This window comes from Pleurodeles waltl, chromosome 1_1, assembly GCF_031143425.1.
Source record: "Pleurodeles waltl isolate 20211129_DDA chromosome 1_1, aPleWal1.hap1.20221129, whole genome shotgun sequence".
NCBI classification, from domain to species: Eukaryota; Metazoa; Chordata; class Amphibia; order Caudata; family Salamandridae; genus Pleurodeles; species Pleurodeles waltl.
The window spans coordinates 282,938,669-282,960,571 of record NC_090436.1 but is presented as its reverse complement, the minus strand read 5'-3'; the positions used below and the strand labels follow the sequence as shown (position 1 = coordinate 282,960,571).

The window sequence follows — 21,903 nt, the reverse complement described above, 5'->3', positions numbered from 1 at the left end:
TTTCCAGGAGGGGAAAGGTAATTTATTTTAAGCTGTACTCTGATTTTCAAAATAGGGCAGCTAGACCTGCTACAGTGAAAATATATTTTAGGTCCTTATCACTTGTCACTGTAGGGACATTGCTAGACCCAGCACTCTCTGAAGGGTCACCCTCAAACATTTTGCCCTTACCCTCCACATTTTGCTGACTTCGTTTTTGCTGGCCTGTGGACTCTGTGCACTTTGCCACTGCTAACCAATGCTAAAGTACTTATGTTCTCTCCTCTAAACACGATAGAAAAGGCTTACACCCAATCGGCATATTTAATTTACTTGTAATTCCCTACTAAAGTGGTTTCATTTCCCTGTCTTAGCCATGTAGTGCCTGTAGCCTGCCTCTGGGTCATAGGACTGGATGTAGCCGACAGCTGGGCTTTGTGTATTCCTCCTAGACAGTCACACACAATAGAGAGATAAGGTGTGCCTGGACTGGCCATCACTGGCAGGATGGGAGGGTGAAGTTGAGCACAGCCCTACTTACACTTGAATAGGCTATGCCCTGCCTCCACACAAAGGACTGCATACCCTCTCTAGTTAGTCTGGAGCCTGGACTGGAATTGCAGGATGCCTGGAGAATTCAAAGGGAGTTCTAAAAGCTTCTCCCAGATGAAGGTTACCAGGGTACAAATATTGGACATCAGACACCAACTCTTCAGTACACTTCTGGACCAGTAGATACACTGCCAGGATGAAGGACTGCTGTGCTGCTGAAAGGACCTCCACTCTACTAGACTGCTACTCTGAAGGACTGCTGCCTTTCTGACCTGCTGTATGCTGCCCTTTTGCCTAGGTGAGAAGGACTACATCTACATCTGAACCCAGAACCCTAGATGACTCTAAGGGCTAGTTGGACAACCTAGTGTTCTGAAGCCTCAGGGATATAACATGTGTCAAACAACCTTGCACCTGCACCTGGATTCTTCCATCTGTGAGCCTACCCTGCCAAGTGGTGCCACCTCAGACCTGGACCCTTGGAAGTTGGCTTAAGGTGCTCTGTCGGCCTCTGTGGAGCCAAGGGAACCGATGCATCTCCTCTGCTACATGTTGCAAACCAAAGCAGAACCAATGCATCGCCGCTCCTGCATAGATTGAACTCATCGCAAAGACATTGCATTGTAGCCCATCAGAACCACCTCTGCCCAATGCATCCTTGGCACAGACTTCGCACCCATCATCAACGGCATCCTCAATGACGACAACAGACTCTGCACCCCAGCCTTTTAGCTTGTCTGAACCGATGCATTGTCTCGACTGTGTGGCTCATCCTCGACGCTGGACTTTGCATCTCAAGCCCTTGTTGACAGGATCCTCAATGATGCCACGGGACTTTTCACTGCAGCCTTCCTGCATCTTGGAACTGACGCATCGCTTCAGCTGCGCAACACATCTTAGATGTGGATCCTCGCAACGTTCTGCAAACCAGGATTTAAGGTACTTTGTTCAGTGGGCCTAATTGGGTCCATGTAGCTGGCCTGGTCTTCATTGTAGTTGTCCTGAACATGTGACTTTGTACTAATCCGGTGCAACCAGATGTCCACAGTTGCTGCATTATGCCTTTTACCGGTATTTCTACTAAAATCTTTAAAATTGAATACTTATGGTTCAACCAATTGGATTTTTGCTGATCTTATCTTGTTTTATTTATTTAAAAAATACTCTATTTCCTAATCTGTTGTGGGATCCTTTTTTGGTGTGTTTTCATTGTGTTACTGTTTGAAGTGTTACACAAATACCTTATACATTGCCTCTGAGTTAAGCCTGACTGCTCAGGGGGAGTGGCCAAGTAAAATGCCCAACAGGACGCAAGCTCCCGGGTTCCCAGCTCATTCACTCCAATGAATACTGCAGAATCATGCTGCCTTGTGAGCTGCACAGGGGCTGAAACAACCCTCCAAAGGTGCAGTAGTTTACAGGGCACAAATGGCACCAAGTGGGGCTCATGGAGCAGCCGGCTGTTCCTGCCATTGGTGCTGCAGTCTGGTGTGGCTGGATGGCCTGCTCTGATGAAGCAGAGGTGGTCCCCTGCGAGTGACAACAGGAGGACTTGATGGGTGTGGCGTGGCACTGGAGCTGGGATTCAACTGCTGCAGGATAAAGCAGACAGCTGGTGGCTGGTGAGCAGAGGCTAGGGGGTCTGCCGTGTTGCTCAACATGGCCCAGAAGGTGGAGGCCTGTTTCTGGGTAAGGGCTGCGGAGGCTCAGCTAGCATCACATGTGACATTGCAGCTGGTGCCCTGGGACACTGTGGGGATCAAATGAGCATTCTCCCAACCCCTTCGACTGTAGAATACTCTGGCCCCTCTGGGGGACGTTGAGGGAGCATTGTACACACACAGTCAAGTGATTAGATGGCTGTAGCTGGCTGAACTTAGAGCAGGTGGCCCTGGGGGACAGTCTGACTCCAGGGGGGTGGCCAAGAGGGACAGGATCCGTGCCAGTGCTCCAGGAGCCTCAACTCTGTAAAACTAACCCAGACAGGGAATCCCCATACAGTTAGAGTCACAGAATGGTTTAAGCAAGAAAATGCCTAATTTCTAAAAGTTGCATTTTCAAACATACAATCTCAAAACCAACTTTACTAAAAGATGAATTTTTAAATTCTGAGTTCAGAGACCCCAAACACCACATGGCTATCTGCTCCCAAAAAGAATCTACACTTTAATCATTTTTAAAGGCAGCCCCCATGTTAACCTATGAGAGAGATAGGCCTCGCAACAGTGAAAACTGAATTTGGCAGTATTTTAACTGTCAGGACATATAAAACACATTAGTATATGTCCTACCTTAACCATACACTGCACCCTGCCCATGGCGCTACCTAGGTCCTACCTTAGGGGTGTCTTACATGTAAGAAAAGGGAAGGTTAAGGCCTGGCAAATGGGTAAACTTGCCAAGTCGAATTGGCAGTTTAAAACTGCACACACAGACACTGCAGTGGCAGGTCTGAGCCATGTTTACAGGGCTACTAATGTGGGTGGCACAACCAGTGCTGCAGGCCCACTAGTAGCATTTGATTTGCAGGCACTGGGCACCTCTAGTGCACTGTACTAGGGACTTACCAGTAAATAAGATATGCCAGTCACGGAAAAACCAATCATCAGTACAATTTACAAAGAGAGCATATGCACTTTAGCCCTAGTTAGTAATGGTAAAGTGCTCAGAGTTCAAAAGCCAACAAAAACATGTCAGAAAAAATAGGAGGCAGGAGACAAAACGATTGGGGATGATCCTGCAAAACGAAAAAAGTCCAACACTGTATAATGTGATTACTGTTTTAATGCTGCAAACGTAGTTAACATGAAACTGATAAATAAAGTTAAAAAAAAAAAAACCCATGACTACTCTGCGCCAAGCTATCAGAGGGTTGAGCACAGGTTAATTTAGGGTTTAGATTTCACTTCACCCTGATAAGAAGTGCGATTGCTGCTTGAGAAGGATTTCACACCCCTGAAACAGTAACCTAATTTCTGCAGTCATAGTAATATTCACCTCATCCTGTCCTGCTTTTAAATAACCTACACTGTACCTTGTGGGCTACAAAGGCTACATGGGGTGACATTAATATTTTAAAGGAAGGTCTTTACCTGTCAAAAAGGGTTATTTTGACAAGTAGTACTGTGGGTTTTACACTACAGTAGTCAGGTTGCACAGGGTAGACCTGTAGTCATATTTGCAATGCCACTGCACTGGATGGCATAATAGATGCTGCAGTCCAGAAGTGGCATTTAACTTTCAGGCCCCGGTTGCCCATTGTACACAACCCACTAGGTCCTTACAAGGATGTTAATGGTGTGAATCAGGAATAAACCAATGTAAACATGTTTAAAGAGAGTGCACAGACACCTTATTCCAGGTTAGGAGGGGGATGCGTGCAGGATTCTAAAACCATCAAAAATAATGCCTATTAAAAGGCTATAAATCTGGGTTGACATCCAGAAAAGGTAGATTTCCTACAATATGCATGACCCTCAATTAAACATTTGCTGGTATTTCCCTTTTTATTGCCTTGTGGGAAATCTTAAACAAAATACAGTAGGACTAAGGCCCATATTTATACTTTTTTAGGACCGCATTTGCGTCATTTTTTTAGGCAAATGTGGCGCAAACTTGCAAAATATAATTGTGTTTTGTAAGCCTGCGCCATTTTTGCATCAAAAAACGGTGCAAATGCGGCGCTAAAAAAGTATAAATATGGGCCTAAGTTTGTCATGTTGACAAGCCAATTATGAAGTTTATAAGCCTGATTGTTTCGGTTGGAAAAGGTATGACAGTGCCTGTGCCACAGGTCTGATCTGTTTAATATGAAATTTTATGGTAAAGGCAGTAAGCCTGAAATCTGTTGTTAAAAGCACGTTATATACAAAAGGCCTTTAAGGGATGATTATTATTACATTGTGTTAAAGCCTGTAGACAGATATATTCTTACATAGAACCTCACAAATTATCATAGAAACAAAGCCCTAATTTCTGGTTTGTCAGAATAGGGTGGGGTATTTCCCCAGGGTGAGAACTTTAAAACACGTGGTAAATAACTCCTGTTCTGAGTTTTTAAAAGGAAGGAGGAACATAACATGCAGAATCGATTTCTAACACACTAAAATCTGCATGTTTTGTCTTTTTACCTGGTCCTTTTCACCTGATAAATTTCTGCAGGTTTGACCTACTGGAATTTACCAGGGAAACTGCAATTGTGTGATAATTATCACACACTTGTATTTCCAATCCCTGTGAGAATGTTTTTGCTCAGGGTTTGGATTGTAGTCATTAACTTGAATGAGGGCATAAGAGTTATGTTGTTGTGATCCCCTCACACAAACCATGAAGAGTAGAAGACTTGCACTGTAATCATCTCTATTAGGCCCCCTTAAGAGGGGGTTGCATACAGTTTGTAATTAATGTAATTTTATTACTGTATGCCTGATGGTTGTTTTGTAGATAATATATGTGCTCATTACAGTAGGCCATAGTTGGTTTTCGTGAGAAGCCATGGATAAATGCTATATATCGGATTGGGTCGCTGGTAAAAGTTATGCCAGACGCTAGATCTGTTTAACATCAAAAGGTAATAAGCTGATGTGTTTGTGTGAAAATAATATATTAAAGCCAATGGGGCTTTAAGAGTGGACTGTTATTAAACTATGTTAAAGGGTGTAGAAACGTATTTTAGTACTTTGGATCTCAGATATTACCTTAGTAGGTGTGGAAATTAATTTTTTTATGAAAAATAATACTTAACATAGGTTTAGTTCGGTTAACGTAACACCAGCCCACCCTTTGAAAAGTCAATGTTTAAATGTTGTGCACAAGTATTTTATTTGCTTCTCAGAAAATAATTGCTAGTCATCCACAGATACAGCTATGGTCTTTCTCTGTACATGCAAAGTAATATTGTTTCCTTTGCTTCTTCGGCCTAGATGAAAAGGGTTATGAGTTAAACCTCCATTGCTATCTTCGTGGTCCAAAACAGTCCATTGTATTACCTAGTGTTTCTCATGGTTCTGTCCAAGGAAAATCGTTTGCAAGTAAGTGTTTTGGGAAGCTGGTTTGATTGATTTACTGTGCAAGCAACATGTTAGTTCTGCCTTTCTATCTAATGGCATGATATGAGATTAAAATTGTTTGCAAGGATATAAAAGATAAGCTATTTAGGCAGAAGTTAATAAATTAATTTTGCTGTTGTACTAGAAAGGTCTAGATTCTGTGTGGTCTTTTTGTATAAGTCTTGTTATTATTAATTTACTATAGTCATATACTTAGGCCCTCATTACAACCCAGGTGGTCAAAGATCGCCAGGGTTGTTTTGGCGATTGCAGCGCCAAGAGGCTGTTGGTGCAATCTTGCCTATTTCGACCGCAGCGGAAGCGCCGCGGTCGCACCGCCGGGACAAGCGATTTTCCGCCACGGTGGCCCCGGCGGTTGTAATCCGCCAGGGCAGTGCTGCTTGCAGCGCTGCCCAGGGGATTACGAGTCCCCTTCCCGCCAGCCTGTGCTGGCAGGAAGGGGAGTCGCGGGGCCCCTGGGGGCCCCTACACTGCCCCCCCAGGCACAGCTCCACACTGCTTTTCACTGTCTGCACCCGTCGCACAGCCGCAACACCATTTGGAGCCGGCTCCCATGTTGCGGCCCACATCCCCACTGGACTGGCGGGCCTGTTTCCGCCCGCTAGCCCAGCTGGGATATCAGAATGGGCATGGCAGGAGTGCGGCCGCACGGCGGTTGGTTGTAATAAGGCCCTAAATGTCCTAAAGACACATATTTTTATTACATTTATTAATGAATTTGGTATCTAATTATAATATTTTACTTTCTGTAATGATTAGTTTGCCATTTAAATAGATCTATAAACTGAGAACTGGAAGAAACCTAGTTGTGCACAGTTTTATTTAATGGATTTGGCTGATTATTTGAACACAGCGTTTCTCCCTTTCCCGTGAATTGACTCTTCTTCATGTTAGTTGCGCATCAACATAGTGAAGGAATTTGGTGCTGGTTACTCCCTTTAGCAGACCATGGATGTAAATGATTTGCTTTGAGATAAGCATTTTAGGTGTATCTTGTTTTGTCATTTGTAATTATATACAAATGTTTGATTGTATAGCTATATGACTAATGGATGCTGTGCGTGAATGGTCATGCTCAGTGTAGTAGGCCTCATTTGGCTACTGTGGCAAGCCAATGATAAAGACTATAGTCTTGATTGGTTAACTGGAATATGTTATGTCAGACACATGGGTCTGATTGGGTTATTATTAAAAGATATAATAAAGGCAGTAGGCCTAACTTAATTCATGTAAAGAAAAGGGTTAAAAGCAATAGGCCTTTAAGGGTAGACTGTTATTAAACTGTCTTAAAGGCTGTAGAGTCGACAAATACTTTGTTACATTGGATCTTGCAGATTAACATAGTCAGCAATGGTTTAAATGTTTGTTACCTCCTCTAACAAGGGGAAGAGGATATGCTTTGTGATAACCCTTTTAGGCCCTCTGAGAATAGGTTGTATATTGTTTTGCCAACTGTAATGCATACAACGTATTAATGTTATGTCTGTGTGTCTGGTGTGTGAAAATTGATTTCAGTACAGTAAGCAGAATTGTGGAATGGTGAGCAGAGAATAATAAATGGTATACACCTGATTGATTAATTGGAAACTTGTATAGCGGATGCCGGGGTATGATCTGATTATTAGGAAAGGTTTTGACAAAGTCTGTGGGCCTGATTTATTAGTTGTCAAAAACATATACTAAGAGCAGTAATGTAGTTAGATATTACTCTGTGATAAATCTTGTAGGCAGTGTTGGTGAGCACCGCTGACAAAGCTTGGGTCTGGGTTTGAACTAAAAGAGCACTTGTTATGAGGGATTGCATATTGTTTTTGCCAAATGCAATTTATACATATTTGTACTTTCTTGACTGTATGCCTGATGACTGCTTTCTGGGAAAGCCTCTGCCTAGTACAATAGGCTACAATTGGCAATGGGAACTAGCAGTTCCTTTGGTAAAATTATGTCAGACACCACAGGTCTTATCTGTATACTTTACTACAAAGGCATTAGTCATGACTTATTTATTAAGCACACAAATAAGTATTTTAAGCCAATGGTCTTTAAAGTGTCGATTGTTACTACAATGTCCTTCATCCATTAAAGAGATAGTTTGTTACACGGGATCTCACAGAATACCATAGGAGGCAAGGATTTCTAACAAACACTGAGGTTAGAAGATTTGGACCTATGATAATCATTCAATATTGCTTTGCTGACTGGTAATCTAGGACTGTGTAACTGATAATTTGCTTGTGGGAACAGTTATGCTCAGGCAAGTGTTTTGGTGTTTCAGAAACCCCATTCAACTACGACTGTGGTAGATGATTTGCATTGTAATAATGTTGCTGTATTCCATCACACACAACATCACTTCAGGAACAAAGCTATATTTGTCAAAGATTGTACGGGAGTAGGGGTCCATCATCCCTAGACAGCATATTAGCTGATAACACTTTGAGTTGCTGATGTCACTCTAGTTTGCTAGGAAAAGTCTCTGGTAGGTAGAACCCTTAAACAATCTATGGTGACACTAACTGCTTGGATTCAGTGTGGCTGTACAGCTTCTTTGCTACTCAAAACTAAGCAGAGTAGGCATTTACCAAGCACATTTAAGTTGTCACAATCTTATTTTATGATTCTCATGGGCAGTCGGTACCTTTGGGGAGAGCTCAAGTTTTAAAAGATTAGTTGTAGGGCCCAAAGTTTTGTTCAGAAGCCCACAGCCAGTGATACTGAAGCTACAGGTGCTAAATACCAAGACTAAGTATTCCTGTTTCCTTTCCTCAATCTTGAAGGTTCTTATTCTTCCCTGCTTTGTACTGTTGTCTCTGTTTTTCCGTCTTTCTTTTCTTCTTTCTTTCCTTCATTTGTATTTTTCTTCCTTTTAACCAGGCTTGATTTATTTTTAGCAAAAGTAAGCTCTAGTCCTTAAAAATGAGAGCTGTTGGGTCTCACCAGTAACCACTGGCTCAAATTAAGTACTGGATTTGGGGGTTCAAAATTGAGTCCTTATTATAGAAACGTATTATGCCAGATGGAATGCAGTTCATGATGCTCTGAAGATCTTTTGATTCAGCAAAATCCAAGCATCAAACATTCCAGTGCTCTTTCACACACTCTGTTACACAGAATGAATGTATCATGAACATATACTCATACATCACCAAAACTAGAAATTGTCTTCACACTTTATTGAAGTTCCTTTACCACAGATCATTAAACCCATGCACTTTAAGTGTCTCATTTCATGGGTCTGGTGAGCCTGTGCTTCTGTGGCCATGGCGGACTGAGAAACTGCTGAGAAGCTAGCCATAGCCAGTATGAAAAGTCCTGATCCTCAGGATTTTAAAGAGGACTCCACACCCAGGGCATCCCAATGTGCAATGGATGAGTATTCTCTGGGATATTTTTACCAGAAGTGCCCCTTAAATCCTGTCAAAGACTCTAATGAATGAAAACCCTTACATCGTGCAAGTAAAACTCTGAGACAAAATGGAGGATGTCCTTGTACAATTACTACTCAGGGTGCGAAAACTAAATACCTGTTTTAGTTTTAGTGGAAATTTAAACCTGCTGAAAGATACCTTTGAAAGTTGCCTAGGCACTCGGTGATTAATCTCTATTTAGCAAAAAACTGAATACAAAGCATATCATACCTTCGAGAGCAAATATCCTTTCTCCCAGAGCCTCGACAATGGTAACAAGAGCCAATTCATCTGACACATTGAAGAAATGCTTTTCTGTAGGTTTGGAAGCAATTGATTTTATTTCTTTCACTAATTTCTCACTGCTCAGGTTTCCTCTGTTGTAGCTGCCAAGAATCTAAAACATGCAAAAAAGGTTGAAAAGCATATTAAATTAGCATGTCTGCTTTCTGTAAACTTTCAGCTTGTCATTATCTTTTGCTGAGCTTGTGAAAGTGTCATTACATCTAAACAGTGACTTTGCTATTAGGCAACGCAAGTCTGCCACAAGCTATGTGATATCTATGTTTCAAGGTTTGACAGTAGACATATAAGATAAACATGAAGTCCAAGTTGAAATATTTTCCTCATGATAGTCAACCCTGTAAAAACTCCTTGGATTGACCACTGAATCTGAGAGGCCTTCACACAAGGTTATGACAAGATGTCCTGCCATTCTGCTGTATCATCTGTCACTATGCCAAGAGTCGATACTGAAATGAGAGAAGTTAAGCCCAGCTGACTGTGTGTTTTACTTCTGAGGCAACACACTCTCCCAGCTGAAGTCTGATCACAGTAGGCGATTCACTGTAAATAGGTATGGAGCGCACAGGACCGCAAGACTCTCTAGAGGCACATTAGCAACTTTATTCACTCATAATGTAGCACATAGAAGTAGTTTTAGGGTGGTAGGCTGCCAAGAACATGCAACATGCCTAAGTGCTGTTATAATTATATTCGCTGTAGTTATTACTCATGTCCAAAGCCACAGGATGAGACTGTCGAAATAAAACACTTTTAAATGCATACATTGTCTTTTCCTAGTGCAGTGCTTGAGTGGGCTTGAAAAACCACTAGGTCACTGAACCTTTTACAGGACTGTTAGTAAACCAGAAAGCACTGACACCACACCATCAGGTATGCTCAATGGATTTTGTGGGGCTACAATAACTTGGACTCCCCTGTTCAAATGATGGTGCACTGAAATCAGTCCCTGTACTCATGGGTAGGAAACACTTATAGACCTGGGTCAGAGTCCCAGGTTACTCAACATGGCACACAATGTCAGCATTGAGAAGTAATCAATGGTTACCTCCTATAGGCAAAATAAGGGAGCACCTATTTACTGTTGGTTTGTCAAACTTGACTCTTAAAAGGCTATTCCCCAGCTGTGGCTTTCTATGTTTTTGAATCTCATGTTTTATTGAATCTGTTCAGTTAAAATGGCGACTCCTGTTGTGATATGAGTAAATTAATGAGAGGCAGTCACACAACAACTCAAGAATGGAGGTGTCCTTGGTTCAGGGAGGGGTTGCATTTGTATTAGTTGCACATGCAGCAAATGCCTTTGAAACATGTTATTTATGGGTGGAGTTTGAGGCTATAGATGCTGCCTCAGGACTGTTTAATACATAAAAAGCAGCAATGCCATGTGCACACTATAATCAAATGCCAAACAACAAGGACCGACCCTTTTACCCAGGCAGGAACCCAGGTCAAATATGCAATTTTAACACAGTGGTCCAGTGGGCAACAGTTTAAACCAGATCTATCACATCCATGACACCAGTTCCAAAGTAGGTATGATAGGATATAAATGAATGAGACAAAAGGGACTAAAAAGTCTTGTCAGTGTGATATAGTCTCATAACATCATCATGAAAAAGTGGAACAATCAGTTTAGATCTCAAATGGTGCAGGAAAGGTGCTCTGTGCAAATACAAAAGGCTAGGTTTACATGTATACATATATGCACATCCAAGTAGCTTAAGGTATCCACATTGCATAGAGGACCAATTCAAAACATATCTGTATGCATAACAATGTCCACATGATAACCCCATGAAAATGTCAGAATGTCAAAAGGACAACCCAGTGAGAATTTTGACTTTTCAACCCATAAATGAACTAATTTGCAGCCCACCATGCTGCAAGGGTGCCTTTGCTACAGGCAGGACTGTTTTTGTGCAGGAAGAGACACCTTCCTTCACAAAAAAACAATCCTCTGAAGCGTTTTTACTTTCTATGTGTGCCGTAAAAAGCAAAAAAGAGAAAAAATAATGAAAAATAAACATATTTCTCCTCGTTATGACTCACTTGAGAAAGCGTAACATTTTCAAGCATTCACAGATTTACTTGTGTTACTTGTGTTAGTAAATCTGGGAATGTGCCAAAACTCATGGTTGGATGTGTGGAAACACCCATGCTCCACCCATGGAACACCTTCCCTGAGTAGAGTAGTACATGGCAGCCAATTGCACTACCCTGTGTTACTCCAGATTTACTATGTCACGCACAGCCACCCAATGTGGCTCTGCGTGGCATAATAAATTTGGCATAAAGGCTTGTTCACCTTGTGTGACGCAATGGCCATGCAAGCCCTTAGTAACTCTGGCCCAAAATATTTACTGCCTAGGGATCACAACACAAACTTAGTATTAAGACTTGTACAAAACACTTCAGGTTTTATATATATATATATGTATATATATATATGCACTCTAAATCAAGGACATACAATTCCCATGGTTTATAAATCACACTTGTTTGCTACAGAAATGCTACTGGTTGCTGGGTTTAGTAAACAACACAGAGCCTATCTAAGCCAATGTAATGTTTATCAACAATTTAATGATTCTATTGTTAGAAGACCAGAGCAGAATCCCCTCATTGTCTTTAATCTGGCCTTTAGAATTTTATTTTTGGACCATGTTGGTCCAATACATTCTGTTAACTGATATATGTACATATTGGTGGCAAACAAATAATGTTCTTGATTACTGTGGTTTTGGTCACTTCTAGAAAGCATTAAGTAACTTGCCTAGAAGAGTTTTGGGTGGCTGCACTCCATAAGAAGGATTCTGTAGAGTGCCTATGTTTGTACCTAACCTAAATAACCCTGGGAAAGCTGGTGGAAGAAAGATAATTTCACATGGACCAATGTTTATATATCTTGCAGAATGTCTAAGAGGTAAGAGGTAAATGATCTATTTCAGACCATTCTGAAGCTACACCTGGTGAAGAAAAGGTATCGTCAGCTGCTGACAGGTGGGTTCCCCAAGTAGGTGATCTAGTTTGAGAAATGATTTATAATTTACAAGCTTTTGGTCTATCCTACGGGCCACCCATTCCAGTTCTTGTAGTAAAAGGCACACAAATTATAATCCTGCTTTTATTATCTTGATCACAGAAAAACAGACAGGTGTCAATGACATTAGGAAGCACCATCTGGTCGATCCTGTACAGCAGCCCCCCATGGACACCAAGAATAATTCAGAGAAGAGGCTTTCAGATTCTCCTTAGTCTGCATGAAATTCCCCTTGACAAGTGAGGAAAGGTCACATCCTGTTCTGTTTTCCACAACTCTCAAAACAACAAGTCCTGAAAACTTGAATTACTACCAACAAGGTAATGTATTGAGGAAATTAATCAGAATATGTTCATACAAGGATATGAGTATTAGAAAGGAATTACTGACAAGAAAAGTATTTGGGGAACAAAATATTTGCAAGTTCAAGTGAAAGAAGCCCTATTCCAAAGCATGCATTATATCCAAAAAATGATGTCCCTGAATGTAACAAACTAGAAGACTAATCATCTGGGATTTGGAACTATGAAAGACCTTTAAAAAACCCTCTCTACCAAAGGTTGATGCAACACAGTTCAACAACTGGTGACGGCTGAAAATAAATAGTTCAGATAGAATTAGCTAGTACGATTCATAAATAGAACTTATAATTTCTCACAATTCGCTCACGAAGGCTTAGCCCTATGACCCTTGGTTCTGATAACATGCATGCATTGTTTTCTTTCCAACACCCCTATTCCAAAAGCCAATGGCCTGATATAACAGACTCATACCTGAAGCTGTAACTACTCATAGTGAGGGAAATTTGTGCCAATCATGGTCAGCACTTTCCAATCTACCAGCCGCGAAGGAGCATTTGTCCCTAATTAAAGGAAACATGGGTTTTTCTGATTTTGTCCGGAGACCACACCCCGCTACAACTAAATGATTCACAGAAAAAGGTATGTATGCCATTTATAACAAATGGAAAAAATATTCTAGAAGGGAAGCTGGTGAAAGAAGTCAATAGGTAGAAAAAGTATGCAAGTACTGTTAAACCTGTCAGCCTTAGGGTAGCTCTTCCCCCAAACCTTTTTCCTTACTCCTCTATTTTTTCTAATCTCATTTTGTTGGCCTTAGGACTCTGAGCACTTCACCACTGCTAGCCAGTGATAAAGTGCATGTGCTCACTACCGAAAACATGGTAACATTGGCTTGCACCCAATTGCCACATTTAATATCCTTATAAGTCCCTAGTAAAGTGGTACTAGATAAACCCAGAGCCTGTAAACTGCATATTACTACTGGGCCTGCAGCAATTATTGTCCACCCACTTAAGTAGCCTGTCACACATGTCTCAGGACACTGCCATTGCAGCCTGTGTGTATCAGAATCAGAAGCATACTATAAAAAAAATAAGTACCTCATTACGTGCCACAGGAAACAGGTAAATCTGGGAATACACCAAATCCATGCCTTGTATTACTCTAGATTTATCAAGCATTCAGTGCCATGCAAAGTGGCCTTGCTTAGTTAATAATTCTCACTTAGGTTTTGCATTGCCCTTGCTCCCTCTTGCGTTGCACAAGGGAGAAGCAAAACCTTGATAAATCTGGCCCCACAGATTTTGTTTTGGGTAAGTACCCAACAGGCACACCGCAATCTGCAACAGGTCTGTCCACCTAAGAGTGTGTTCAAGTTCCCTCATCACTGCCTGCCAAAACCATTTGATGCCTGGACAAGACTACATCATGTGTAGTAAGTCACTATGTCACATTTTAGTCTGGTTTTATCCCCTGTTCAATGTATACCATTTAATTTGGGTGGGATAAGATAAATTGTGTGAAGATAGTTGAACTGGGTATAATAAAACCTGAAATGTCTTGACACTGTGAATGTGTTACAGAATTCTCTCAAATACCTTCCCACGAAATTTGCCGCACAGTTCTGTTGAAACTTGAGTCAAATCAGCCTAAGTCATATACAGGCCTGACTTATAGTGCCAGGAGGCAAACTTACGTCCTCTGTAGCACTTCAAAACAATCCACACAGAGTGAAATGTTCTGTTCTAAGTCATGTAAAGGAATGTCTCTTCCACTTCCTTCCGTTTTTAATAACACTTGCAAAACTGCTCTATGGCCAGTCCAAACAGCATTGGGGATAGTGGGCATCCCTGTCAGGTTCCATTTTGTTATGTCAAAGACATCAGAGGTTTTCTGCCCTATCTCAACCAGGGCTTGTGTATCTGCATATAAAATTGTTATCCATTTATCTTAACTGGTTCCTAGATCATGCAACGCTTCACTGCATGCTTGTACTTCCAATCAATCATGTCAAAGGCCCTGTATAATTCTGCTGATAGGAACACAGCCTCCAGTAACTTTGCAGTGGGGTCTGATCTAAGACACAAAAAAGTTGTCTTGTGTTTAGGGATGTATAGGGATGTATACATGTGGTGAGATTATGACCGTATCTAAGCGGACATGCAGATCTTAAACCAGGGAATAATATGAATATTCTCTAAACCCCCCATTCCTACATCTCCACATGTCCTGGAGGTCCCAATTAGAAGCTCAGTCTCCAAAATGATGAGCCACCCTATGAGTTGGGGAGTCTAACAGTTGGGACATAGAGTGGTCAAGGGAGACATTTACAATGCAAACTAAACCAACACCCAATAACAGTGCCTTCAGGACATCCTTGCTTATATGGGGAATTAGGCCATCCTGGAACTGCATCAAGCCCACATTGGGGACATATATGCTGCCAACAACTAATAGTAAACCATCAAGATCCCACTTCACTATAGTGTATCTCTCTTTTCTGTCCTGAAGTATGAAGACCATACAAAAGGGCCTCTTGTCCGGATCCAGAGCAATGTTCCCCTAGGATATGAAGAGAAATGTGTAGCATACACCTGTCCCCTCCATCTCCTCTGCAATATGGCAACCACTCTTCCCACCACTTGTGTTTCCTCGTGGAGGGCTAAATCAAAACCTCTAACTTTTTGGTATGTGTATACTTGTTTTTTTTGCAGATAAGTTCACCACACATTCCATGTAAGAATGGTTTAGTTGGGAACCGAGGAAGCCATGTAGTTACTGGGGAAGTCCTAACACACTGGCACCAAGGGACCAGACAAAATGAAGAAGATGCCATTTCCCCCCACATTTCTCCACCAGTCATATAGCCTCTCATTAAAAAATATGGGCCTCATTTACAAGATTTTGGCACAGGGCAGTACCACGAGATTTCTGCTGCACTGCCCTGCATCAAAAGAACAGGGAAGGAATTCATTTTATCTATGAGATACAGCGCATTCCTGTCCTTTCCCCATGCATTGGCGCACAATGGGCTGCCATGCACCAATGCAGGCACCCTTGCAGAATGGTGCAGGGATTTCTGCATTGTAGGGATGATTGTTTTTGTGCATGAAGGCACACCTTTCTGCACAATTTTCTGAACAAATACAATTAATGGAGGTGATTTCCTCTTACAATGTGTGCTGCAGGATGTGGCACACATAGAGGAAAAGACGAGGAGAAATAAAGTTATTTATCTTTGTTGCACCTCCCTTACACCTCACCTGGGGAGGCATAGGCTTTTTGCACATTTCCAGATTTACGAAATCTTGTACATTATGTGAGAACACTCACTGTATAGCGATGACATGGCTCCCTTTTGAAGTGTGAGGCAACGCACTGACTTTTACTGTGTTACCTCACTCCATATCTACCAGGCTATGAAAAGCCACCCAGGTTGGCTTTAGGTGGCCTTGTATATATGGCTCTGCAGTGTCCACACCGGATCATCAAAAAAGCAACACTCCAGTGGCGCACAGTGGCTTGTAAATAAGCTCTCATGTCTCCATATGATGAAAATGCATGATGCCCAGTGAAGCTATTGCAAGACATTAACTTCCTTGAGCCAGGGCATCTTGACAGCAGTCAGACACCCACAACTCAGAAAACAATAACCGTAGTATTGATCATGCTTCATTGTAGCTTATGAACAGAGGAGCTCACGAAGGGGGGGCACGGTCCTACCACCAGCTGTTAGTGGATCCATCACCTTTTCGTGCACCATGCCTTAATCCCTCATGTCCACTCAAACTCAGTCGCTCCATTTCAAGCAGCGGAGAGCCCATCTGATAGGACCCAAAAGCACCCTGAGACCCAGTAGAGGCCCAGGCCACAGTCAGGAGCATCACAAGTGTGGCAGTTTAACAAGTCATTGTCTGTGCTTAGAGTCAAACTAGGTCCTCGGTCAGATCCCATTGAGGCCAAGTCTGAGCCCCTCCCATCTAGTCAGTTGTATTTCCACTCAGTTCCTGCCGTTGCTCACCACCAACCCTGCTTGCCGCCTCAATCGATGTCTCTCCGTTCTGTGCTACTTGCTGTTTGGAGGGCCTCCCCCACCAGGAAATTTGGCTCTGTGGCAGTGTCTATGTATCTGTGGATCAGGCAAGTGAATCTGGGCCATTTCATCAGTGCCACTCCTATGTCTCTCCTAGCAGTCTCATTCACTTTCAGGGTTCTAAAACCATTCATCCACAATAAGTATCTGACATGCTAGAAACAGAAGTATGTACTGAATGCCCAGTTCTTACCTATACCTCCTCTGTCCTTAGACCTATATTTGTAAGACTGAGAACCAGAATGGTCTGATTGTACAGTCTAAGTCAACTCATTGCAATGAGTTAATAAAGTAGCAAACAGAAATAATATTGTACAGCACATGCATTCTCTTTATGTTTTCTCTGTCTCTTCATCTTGATGATCCTGGATGGACACACAGGATTCTGATTAAGGTTCAAGTATGATTGTATCATCTTTGTTCTACTGACAGGAACGAAAATTGTTAATTACAATATCTGATTTATGTGAATGTTACCTCCACTTTTGCACAGAAGCACATGACACACCCTTTGAAGTGTGTGACTAAGTCATCCATGAATCTAACAGGAGGGAAAATATGCCAACCAGGAAGCTTTCACTCTGAGCTGACAGCACACCAGGCACTCACATGAAGAATTCTGTTACTTGTGAGAGTCAGTGCGCATGTGGGTGATTACAGTAACCTATCCTAAGATTTCTGAACACATTTCATTGTAGTATGTATCCTTACTGTAACATTTTAGCAGCATTGTTTCTTGAGTGTTCTGTGTTAAGTAAGTGTTGGTTGCTCTGTGTGCCATGTATACTTGATAGAGACGTGCTGTCAGACATTTCTGCATAAATGGTGGAGGTGTAGTTAACCCCTTGGCTGCCGGGCCTTTTCCCCCTCAGGTGCCAGGCCTTTTTTTGGCTATTTAGGGCAGTTTGCACTTAGGCCCTCATAACGTTTTGTCAACATAAGCTATCCATGCCAAATTTGCATCCTCTTTTTCCAACATCCTAGGGATTCAAGATGGACCCAAAGTTTGTGGGTTCCCAAGGAGGAGACCAAGAAATAAGCCAAAAGACAGAAAAAAATTAATTTAAAAAAAAAACATGAGAAAAAAGGGCAGCAGAAGAGAGCTTGTGTTTTTTCACCTGAAAATGGCATCAAAAATGGTTTGCTGTGCTAAAATCATCATCTTACCAGCTTTCAGGAACAGGCAGACTTGAATCAGAAAGATACACTTTTTTGGCATTTTACTGGGCGGTACCACATATTTTCTATTTTTTGTGCTTTCAGCCCCCTTCCAGCAAGTGCCAGAAATGGGTGCAAAAACAATGCTCGATCCTAAACAGCTAAACATTTCTGAAAAGTATACAACATTCTGAATTCACCAAAGGGTCATTTGTGTAGATCCTTCAACGTTTTCCTACATATAGTAGCAACTAAATAAAAAAAAAATTGAAATTGAGGTGAGAGAAAGAGCCATTTCTGTCCATGTTTTCTTCGATAACTTTTTCCAGCTATGGTCGATCTTTTCAAGCAATATAAAGTTACATCTGCTAGACTCTTCTGGTTGCAGGGACATATAGGGCTTGTAGGTTCATCAAGAACCCAAGGTACCCAGAGCCAATAAAGGAGCTACTCCTTGCAATGGGTTTTCACTATATACCGGGTATACAGAAATTCATTTGGTGAAATATATATAAAGTGAAAAATAGGTATCAAGGAAACTTTTGTATTTACAAAATGGGCACAAGATAAGGTGTTGAGAAGCATTGATATTTTGCACATCTCGGAATTCCAGGTCCCCATTCTAGCATGTGAATTACATTTCACAGACTTTTTTTACACACTGTCTTACATTTGTAATGTGGAAGGAACAAATGTAGAGAAAGACAGGGGGCAATAACACTTGGTCTTCTATTCTGTGTTCCCTCAAGTCTCCTGATAAAAATGGTACCTCACTTGCATGGGTAGGCCGAATGCCCGCATCAGGAAACGCAACATGGACACTTCACATTTTTACATTGAAATCTGACGTGTTTTTTGGAAAGTGCCCAACTGCGGACTTTGGCCTCTAGCTCAACGGGCAGCTAGGGAAACCTACCAAACCTGTGCATTTTTAAAAACTGCTCACCTAGGGAAATCCAGGATGGGGTGACTTGTGGGGCTTGTTCCAGGTTCTGTTACCCAGAATCTATTGCAACCCTCAAAATGTGGCAAAAAACACACTTTTTCCTCACATTTCGGTGATAGAAAGTTCTGGAATCTGAGAGGAACCACAAATTTCCTTCCACCCAGCATTCCCCCAAGTTTCCTGATAAAAATGGTACCTCACTTGTATGGGTAGGTCTGGTGCCCACAACAGGAAATACCCCAAAACACAATGTGGACACATCACATTTTCTGAAAGAAAACTGACCTGTTTGTTGCAAAGTGGCTAGCTGTGGATTTTGGCATCTAGCTTAGCCGGCACCTAGGGAAACCTAGCAAACCTATACATTTTTTAAAACTAGGCACCTAGGGAAATTCAGAATGGGGTGACTTGCGGGGCTCTCGCCAGGTTCTGTTACCCAGAATCCTTTGAAAACCTCAAAATGTGGCAGAAAAACACTTTTTCCTCACATTTCGGTGATAGAAAGTTCTGGGATTTGAGAGGAGCCACAAATTTCCTTCCACCCAGCATTCCCACAAGACTCCCAATAAAAATGGTACTTCACTTGTGTGTGTAGGCCTAGTGCCCGTGACAGGGAATGCCCTAAAACACAACATGGACACATCATCGGGCTGATTCTGACTGAGGCGGGCGGCGGAGGCCGCCCGCCACAGTCCCGCCGACAAATGACTGCACCGCGGTCAAAAGACCGTGGCGGCCATGCTCACATTTCCGCTGGGCCGGCGAGCGCTCTCCAAAAGAGCGCCCGCCGGCCCAGCGGAAATGCCCCAGCAACGAGGATGCCGGCTCCGAATGGAGCCGGCGGAGTTGCAGGGGTGCGACGGGTGCAGCTGCACCCGTCGAGTATTTCAGTGTCTGCTTTACAGACACTGAAATACTATGCGGGGCCCTCTTACGGGGGCCCCTGCAGTGCCCATGCCATTGGCATGGGCACTGCAGGGGCCCCCAGGGGCCCCGCGGCACCCCCTACCGCCATCCTGTTCCTGGCGGGAGACCCGCCAGGAACAGGATGGCGGTAGGGGGTGTCAGAATCCCCATGGCGGCGGAGCGCGTGGAGGATTCCCCCGAGCAGCGGAAAGTCGGCGGGAGACCGCCGACTTTCCGCTTCTGACCGCGGCTGAACCGCCGCGGTCAGAATGCTCGAGGGAGCACCGCCAGCCTGTTGGCGGTGCTCCCGTGGTCGGTGACCCTGGCGGTCACCGGCCGCCAGGGTCAGAATGACCCCCTATATTTTCCCAAAGAAAACTGACTTTTTTGCAACGTGCCTAGCTGTGGATTTTGGCCTCTAGCTCAGCCAGCACCTAGGGAAACCTGGGAAACCTATACATTTTTAAAAACTAGACACCTAGGGAAATTCAGAATGGGGTGACTTGTGGGGCTCTCACCAGATTCAGTTACCCAGAATTCTTTGCAAACCTCAACATTTGGCAAAAATAATGTTTTACCTCACATTTCAGTGATAGAAAGTTCTGGAATTTGAGAGGAGCAACACATTTCCTTCCACCCAGCATTCCCACAAGACTCCCAATAAAAATGGTACTTCACTTGTGTGTGTAGGCCTAGTGCCCGTGACAGGGAATGCCCTAAAACACAACGTGGACACATCACATTTTCCCAAAGAAAACTGACCTGTTTTTTGCAAAGTGCCTAGCTGTGGATTTTGGCCTCTAGCTCATGTGACACCTAGCAAAACCTAGCACACCTGGACATTTCTGAAAACTAAACACCTAGGGGAACCCAGGATAGGGTAACTTGTGGTGCTCTCACCAAATTCTGTTACCCAGAATCCTGTGCAAACCTCAGAATTTGGCAAAAAATACACTTTTTCGTCACATTTCAGTGCTGCAAAGTTCTGGAATCTGAGGGGAGCCACAAACATCCTTCTACCCAGCATTTCCCCAGTTCTCCTAATAGAAATGGTACCTCACTTGTCTGGGTAGGCCTAGTGTCCACACCAGGAAATGCCCCAAAACACTACGTGGACACCTCAAAATGATCAAATATAAAACTACCTGTTTTTGCAGGGTGCACCTGCGTTTTTGGTCCTGGTCTCAGCAGCCATCTAGGGAAACCTACCAAACCCAAACATTTCTGAAAACTAGACACCGGAAGAAGTCCAGTGAGGTGTGACTTGCATGGATCCCCCAGTGTTTTCTTACTCAGAATCCTCAGCAAACCTCAAATTTAGCTAAAAAAATTAAACATTTCCAACATTTCTGTTTGGGATCACTGCACCGGCACAAATTTCCTACCACCCAATGTTCCCCTCAGTCTCTCGATAAAAATGATACCTCACTTGTGTAGGTGGGCCAAGTGCCTGTGACCGGGAAGAGCCAAAAACATGTAGAAATTGAGGGGGAACCAAAGCGGGTCCAAAAGGGCAGTTTGGAAAAAAACATTTTTAGGCCGACAAGTGGGGAAGACTTTTTATGGATATAGATGCAACAACGCTGGGAGGTAGGTTTTGTGTGGATTCCTTCAGATTTTGATGTGTGGAAAATGTGTGATTTCAAGCAAAGTTGGAGGTTTGCAGGGCATTGTGGGTATGAAAATGGTGCGGGTACATGTGAAGCACACCACCCTGGACTCAACCAGATGTTTAGTTTTCAAATGTGTCTAGGTCTCGTAGATTTTTCTACATGGCACCGTCCCAAAGTCCAAAAAGTGCAGCCCTCACCATTCCAAGTGGGAAGATTTTGAGAGTTAGCCAAGCTCTCATGGCCCAAATGTAAAACCAAAACCCAAAATAATGAAATGTCCTCTTGCTTGCCATTGGGATAAGATCTTTTAGTGTGCGGGGGGAGAGCTGAAAGACTGTTACCCCCTTCAGTTGGGGTGGGGGTATAACCATGCCCATACTGGTCGGTAGCTACCACCCCACTATTTTAAATGTTTTAAATTCCCTGGCATCTAGTAGGCTTTCTGCCTCCCAGGGAGTGGATCTAGGGTGAATACCCCATCTGCCAACCGGTGGGCAGAACAACTTTGTCCTCATTTATTGGGGTTTGGGGG

General features: G+C 42.9%; 1 protein-coding gene across 1 annotated transcript in view; it reads right to left on the bottom strand.

The window, feature by feature from the left end:
* The window catches only part of ITGA1 (integrin subunit alpha 1), a 795,992-nt gene that overhangs the window by 335,625 nt on the left and 438,464 nt on the right, over positions 1–21,903 (bottom strand). Inside the window, exon 9 of the mRNA XM_069221693.1 lies at positions 9,239–9,404. Coding sequence (XP_069077794.1) covers positions 9,239–9,404 — 166 coding nt within the window. The remainder of the gene's footprint in view (positions 1–9,238; positions 9,405–21,903) is intronic.